Source organism: Bidens hawaiensis, unplaced genomic scaffold (assembly GCF_021521415.1).
Source record: "Bidens hawaiensis isolate Kalapana, Puna unplaced genomic scaffold, B.hawaiensis_p1.1 tig00025007_1, whole genome shotgun sequence".
Classification (NCBI taxonomy): domain Eukaryota; kingdom Viridiplantae; phylum Streptophyta; class Magnoliopsida; order Asterales; family Asteraceae; genus Bidens; species Bidens hawaiensis.
In genome coordinates, this window is record NW_027493973.1 from 18,606 (window position 1) to 26,301 (window position 7,696).

Here is a 7,696-nt window from a genome sequence, read left to right on the forward strand (position 1 = left end):
AGGCTTGGTTGTGTTTTTCTCATAAACTAAAATGATGAGTAAATGCAGAATCAAATTCAATGGTTATAAATTATTGAAAATTCAATGGTTAGAAATTAACATGTGACTGTAACTGATCTAAAATAATCAGAAATCTTGAATTTAAAGCTTTGTAATGCCAAATGCAACGATAAGGAGTATTTGAGTTAATCCCAACAGTTAAAATAAGATAATCAACCCATAAAACTTACCGATAACAAATTAAGTTTATCACTTTAATAAGCTATTCAACACTTTAACACAACTTCTTCAACATACACGTATTCATTCGGTCTAATACAAGAATCTGCTCTCTATAAAACTTCAAACTCACAATATTACAAGATCTCCCATCAACAGTTCCGACTTTTTTTTTATATATATAAAAACACATTATGATGTCTAAGCCACATACCTTAATTCTTGTGTTGCATCCGACCGCTTTCTGCACCAGCAAACGGATCAATTGTGACATTAATAACAGCAGGCTTTCTTGCAGAAAAAGATTCGGTTAGAGCGGATTTGAGCTCATCAGGAGTCCCGACAAGATAACCTTTTCCACCAAAAGCTTCAATTAGAAGATGATATGCTGCACCGGGGACAAATGAAGTCGGTGCTGGATCATCTTTGTAGGGCCCCGTGATGTCTTCGGGGTTTCTTCTGTCAGCACCGTATACACCACCATTGTTGAACACTATCACCACCACGGGCAACTGATAACGAACCAATGTCTGCAAATGTATGAAATTTCTACAGATTTAGTTACAAATGGATCAATGTATGCTATAGATTCTGCTTAACGCCACCTAAATCGTTTTATTTAAAATAATAATAATAATAATAATAACAAAAAAACTATTAGTGGATGGTCCCCCTGCGGTATCGCCATATTGCAACTTTAGTCCCCAAGTTTAAAAATTACTAAGTTTAGACTAACTTTTGGCCAAAACATAATGCCAACGGTCCTTGAAATGGATAAAGGTTAACATTTTTAGTTAAGTACGTGTGAGTAACCGATATACCCTTAACGTTAAAAAAATATACTAGTTTGCTAAATTTTAAACGGATTTAATTATTCAAAAGTTATCAAAAAACCATATGGATTACTTCGTTGCAAGATTAGATCTCTTAACTTCTAAAACACAACAATGAAGACCTGATTTTATTTTATTTTTTAAGAAAGTCTTTATTTTATTAAATCCTTTTAACTTTATAAAAACGAAAATGAAAGGTCCCTTCTTTTGAATATATGATCAAGTTGAAACTTTATACAACGTACTAATTTGCTAAATTTTAAAAGGATTCAGTCATCCAAAAACAAATTCTAAGGATTTATATGTGATCTCAGCTAAAGTCCCTATGGTTTTTTCAACTTGCCCCGTTTCTGATAATAGGGTTCCGAGGTCGAGCTCGAACGATCAAGTAAAATTGTTTTAACGAGTTGAAAAGCCAAGCTCGAGCTCATACCTACTTAACTTTACCTATTTAAATCGTTTTATGCATATTGATATATAAAAGACAAATAACATACACATAATACAAAACTTAGAAAGTATAGAATTCATAACATTATATGAATCAATATTATTATATTTTTTATGAGATTGAGAGGCAGAATCAAAATGTTATATGCATTATTTTTATTTATTTTCAGTATTTTTATATGTTATTATTATTATTATTGCTATTATATTAAAGTTCAGCCCGCTAGTTGTAACTAAATGGTTACAGGTCAACACATGTACACAACCCGTGCTTAAAACAGCATGTTTCAACCCGCCCATTTTGACACCTCCACAAAACATTTATGATTACTTAAAAAGAAATAATGAAAACCAACCTCGACTTCCATGGCGCTAAACCCAAACCCAGAGTCACCTTCAACCGCAACCACAAGCCGATCAGGTGAAGCCACAGCCACAGCAATACAATAACCCAACCCAACCCCCATCGTCCCCCACGTCCCTGCATCCAACCGAGTCCTGGGCTCGGTTTGAACCAAAACCGACCGACACACATCCATAGTATTAGCCCCTTCCGACACCAGTATCGGTGCCGGACTACCCAACCCAATAATCGCATCCCTAATAATCCTCATCGGTGTCAAGAAATTAAAAGGCACAACATCCTTCGCCAACTGAGCCTCCATTCTCGACACATTCTCCTTCACCTTACTCGTTATCGCCTCGATCCACGGATGCGACCGCCCCAAACAAAACGGGTCGTCCTTAATCTCCTTATTCAACACGTTAACAACCCTTTTCACATCCCCAACTAACCCTACATACGGCTTCCGAAGCTCAATCTCACCTTCATCAATATCAATTATCACAAACTTCACGTCTTTCGACCACTTCGGTGGCTCCCCAAAATGCAGCAGCCAGTTCAACCGCGCACCAATAACTACCGCAACGTCACATTTCCCAATCGCGAGCGACCTCGCCGCAGTCGCCGCCAGCTCATGCGTATCCGGCAACAACCCCTTCCCCATCGGCGTCGGCAAAAACGGGATCCCAGTCCTTTCCACCAACATTTTAATCTCATCCTCCGCCCGAGCTAACCCCGCCCCTTTCCCAAACACAATCAACGGCCTCTCGGCTTTCCTAATAACCGATATTGCCTTAGCTATCTCATCATTTGTCACATTCTTAACTGTTTCTAATTTTCTATTACTTTCGGCTTCGTTTAACAACCTATTCGCTTCGGATTCGGGTAACGACTGATGAAGCACATCCGCGGGTATATCTAAATAACACCCGCCGGGCCGACCCGACCCGGCGAGATCAACAACACCAAAAACCGAACTGGGTATTTCTCTAATATCCTTAACCTTAACCGAGAACTTAACGAAAGGCTTTACCGCAGCGATTTGATCGAGTTCTTGGAAATCGCCTCGACCGGCATCGAACTGGTTGCAGGAGCCGGAGATCATGACTAAGGGCCAGGCGTTGGCGGAGGCGTTGGAGAGACCGGCGAGGCCGTGGACGGCGCCGGGGCCGGAGACGGTGAGTAGGACGGCGGGACGGGAGGTGAGGTAGCCGAAGGCGGAGGCGGCGTAACCGGCGGATTGTTCGTTGTGGAAGGCGATGAAGCGGACGCCTGAGGCGACGGAGCAGGTGGCTAAGGAGGTGACGGGGATGCCGACGACGCCGAACATGTGGGTAACGCCGGCGAGGGTTAGGGCTTTGGCGACAAGGAGGTTGCAGTCGATTTGTTCAGCCATGAGTGTGTGTGTGTAGTGATTTGGGTTGAATATGACAATATTAGCAATAGAGGATTTGAGTTTGGTCATACGAGTTTGTCAGTTCGAATTCCGAGTCTATCTGGGTTTTAGTTCCATCGTGTGTTATTGTGACACAATGACTGTCAAGTGCACCGGCATGGTTTCCTGGTAAACACCCAAGCCAAACTTTGAAGCCAACGTAGGCCCGGTTATGACAACATAGTCTGATCAAAGTTGGACAACAGAACTTTTCAAATAGAAGAGTGCGATGGCATAACACACAAGAAAGCAAAAAAGTTAAATACAACATACTCTCGAAAGTTCCAAAGTTTACATGCATGTTAATTCACTTCTAACTCGCTTACACTATTTACTATAATTCTCATAATTTATTTATCATCGAAGAACCTCTCACTGATTCTTACATCAAAGACTAAATGCATGGAGCGCTCCCATGCGACGAGACTAACATTATTTTGCTCTTAGCCTATTGCATACCAACCAAGTCCAGTTGAACTGAAGATCCTCCAAAGTATCATAATTTGTCTTAGTCGTAGTTTATGTTCATTTTGTGACATTTGTTTATGTTAGTAAACCTTTCGTTAATAATTTCAACGAACAAATATACATGCACAAGTTCGCTTTCTTAACTAATAAACATTAACAAAATACTCCATTCGTTTAAGTGTTCGTGTTTGTTCATTTGTTAAGATGAAGTTAAAACAAATGAACAAACACGAACAAGTGCTAACTCATTCTAGAGACCGGAATCAGAATAAAGCCAGGATCAAAAGAGGTATGATTCGTCTTGCTTGTCCTCAAAGCGTGTTATGCATACTATCCCTATTACTAAATGAACTTTAATTTATTAAAAATCTAAATTCTCTTTCGACTACACAACCCCTAAACTCATTTTTCCACGCACATTAACCACCCAAACATAACAATTTTTTTTATCTTAAATAAATATATTGATTTTTTATTCTACAAAAGTTACTATATATATATATATATATATATATATATTATAGGAAACCTAACTGCTAAACTTCAACCTTTTGTATTTTTAGCCCTTCAACTTTTAAGTTATATTAAATTAGCTCTCTTAAAGTTATAAACTTTTTTAATTTGTTTCTCAATTGTTTAACTTTGTTTAATCTTGCCCCCCCCCCCCCCCCCACCCCTAAAGTATTAAAGTTTTAATATATTTTTTTAATTTGTTATTATATATGTATATTTAAGTTATTGATCTTTTTTGATGACCATCATACGAAGTTTTTATTAGATATGTTAGTATATCGTTATGACATGTTTATTTCATCAATGCCGCGCCATAAAAACGAAGATATTTCACAATATTGTATATAAGTTTCGTTGAAAACGAAATTGTGTTCGGAATATAATTTTTTTTTATAGTAAGCTATATAGTAAGTGTAGTTCTACGCTGATATTGTAATGAGCCGACTGATACAAACCATTTTTTTCATACTTAAATAAATATTTTTTTTCGAAGTGAGTGATTATGATATGTTTGTATATTTGCATTTAAAAACTCGATCCTGTTACCGAGTTCCTCGTGCAACGCGCGAAGAGAACGCACTAGTAAATATTATAAGTAAAAGGTTTATATCAAAGCTAATAAATTACTTATTTTAATCATAAAAAATTATGTACTTTAATAAAAATGTGTAAAGAACAAGAAACACCCCTAATCCTCTAGTTTATCCGAAAACTTTGGATGGAGCTTAATGTAATAAATGAAAATAGCAAAATGACCAAACCACGTTATTAGAGATTGATATTTTGTGTGTTTGTTTATTCTTATTATTTTTGGTTTTCTAATAGCATATTAAGTTTGTTTTAACACGTGCATGTATTTATTTCAAGTAAAATGCAAACACAAACATGTATGATAAATCATACTCACAAATCTCCATTAGTTATCATAAAAGAACAAAGAACAAAGCTTGATAACCAGACATGTCACTGTTGCAAAACAAAAACAAAAGCAAACCAAGAAATTTGTAAAAGTTTCTTGGTGTAAAAACGTACTTTTTATTTAATCATCGGTTGTACATTTACTTGTTAGTGATACAAGACAAGATCCTTAAATAGGAACAAGGTTTCATACACGCGCGTTGCTGCGAGCGGCGTTTGTTTGTGGTACAATGCGGCCGTTTGTTTTTGTGTGCAGGCAGTCGTTAATTAAAAGCGGTCAAACTACAAAATGTGAATAGTGTTTGACGATAAACAAACGGATGAAGGTGACGAACTAACCTATGCGAGGTCAATAACCGAAGCATGTATACACATAGAATTGTGAAGTTACCTATGCATTGCAGACCTCTTCCTTTGTATATTGCCCAACAAATAAATCAAATCACAAAACAAACTTTTAGTAGAACACCTAAATGTATAAAATGAAAAAGAAAAGGATGTTTGTCAAAAACCAAAAGATAAGATTGTATAAATAGCAAAAAACACCATGGCATACTCTATAGCCTAATGCTAAAGATGACAGTTGACTTGATGCTATACATGTTATGAAGTCTAGTGCTGCTACATGCAAAACTTAAAAAATGGAAATTGATCACACAAAACACACATTTAAACACCCTCTGTCTCTATTTTCAAAGCTTGACTTATAAGTTAGAGTCAACTCCACTACATTTTAACTACAAAATTGATATGAAAGGAGTGTAAACTTGCTGTTTTGAAATAAAGGTCAATGCTAACTTGGTAAATATACCTGGAGAAATATGGCGATCATATTCAGTTATGACAGCCTATTTAAGGCTTTGCAAATACAAAGAGTTGAACAATACAAAGCTTTGACAATACACATCTTAGATGAGAGTTCCCCATCATCATCGATTAATCTACCAGAAAACTTCTAAACGATTAACACGAAACCGTAGGTAAACAACATATAAAAATCTTTGCTCGTAACGGTCTCAAATTAGCCATCATTGACAACATATAACGAAAATAAGCAGAAGCCATTGCCCTAAACAAATCCATAACTATCGTAAGCGTCGTCAAATGACCGCCGGCAACAGAAAACCTCCGCTGCCAGAAAACAAATCAGGTCTAGCCCAGCCGCTACCATATGTATTGCCCTACGATCGCCGGCAGTGGCACCGGAAAACACTAACATACAGATACGAAAGACATCACAACCACAGGTAACAACCAGCGATGACATCAAACGGTGGTTATGGAAAGCGATGGTAGTTTGGGTAGAGGTGGTGCGATAATCAAACGTTTGACACCTTTTCTAGTGTCAACCAACTCAAATGAAGGTGAAAGGTGGAGTTGTAAACACGTGTGTAACAAATCAGTGCAGTAACATATTGGACTATAGGCATAAAGTTTGATACGTTGATGAATAGTAGAAACTGAGTGTGAAGGAGAAAATGATTTTTAATATATATATATATATAATGGCTCTTAAATAGGAATGTAGACCACAAACGCCCTCTTAGGTTTAGGGTTCGAGTTAATTTGAGTTTTGGTTAAAACAACCCTTAAACGCCCTCTTAGGTTTAGGGTTTCGAGTTAATTTGAGTTTTGGTTAAAACAACCCTTATCCTAGCAAGGAACTAGAAGGTAGACCATTAAGTTAAATGTGTATTGAAACAATCGGTTCCTTTTATTACCAATATTGTATGCTTTTAACTCTTAAATGGCCTATTCAAAACTCAATAGGCTTTGTTTTTGGTTGCTTTGATACTTTAAAAGGCCACTCATCGTAATACTAGTTTTATCTGGGAAAGCTTAATATTATAACATTAACGACAAAAACCCGTTGGTGATTTAAAAGACGGAACATTAAATATATATATGAATCAAGAAGCTCTCATGTCTATGGCCGACGCTAGGATTTATATAAATGGAATTCTTAGTTTACCTAAGTTTATTAAGGGCGCTGAACAAATTTGGTTTAAATCAAACTTCCATGATAATTCCAACTCTTAGAAGTTGGGTTTTTATTAGAAGTTAGTATGTTTTAAGAGTCTAATATGAAAGGTAGAGATTTTTTGTTTGCTTTTAAAAATAAATTAATAGAGCAAATTATTATCATTATTTGAACCAATTAGTTTTGATATTTTTTGACATGACTTGTCATGATCGGTCTATTTTTCACTCCCACTAAAAGAAAATTATTGGTTCCACCACAGCTGATAATAATAATAATATTTTGCAACATAATTAGATAAGTACAAAAAAGAACAAAGAACAAAGGAAATTAAGATGCATAGCAATCATCATGATGACCATACTCACGAATCTCCATTAGTTATCACAAACAACAAAGATATAACCATACAACAACATGCATGCCACTAGTTTGTAAAATAAAATAAACAAAAACAAAGCAAACCAAGAAATTTGTATAAAAGTTTCTTGGTGTACGTAACAACTTTTATTTAAAGTTTAAACATCGGTTAATTA

General features: G+C 36.2%; 1 protein-coding gene across 1 annotated transcript; it reads right to left on the reverse strand.

Moving 5' to 3' along the window:
- Positions 1–399: 399 nt before the first annotated feature.
- LOC143570556 (2-hydroxyacyl-CoA lyase-like) lies at positions 400–3,249 on the reverse strand. Its single transcript, XM_077056183.1, has 2 exons — positions 1,859–3,249; positions 400–749 (listed from the first exon to the last, which is right to left on the reverse strand). The coding sequence occupies exons 1-2, from the start codon at positions 3,239–3,241 to the stop codon at positions 435–437; spliced, it is 1,698 nt and encodes a 565-aa protein (XP_076912298.1). The 5' UTR covers positions 3,242–3,249; the 3' UTR covers positions 400–434.
- Between the last annotated feature and the right edge of the window lie 4,447 nt (positions 3,250–7,696).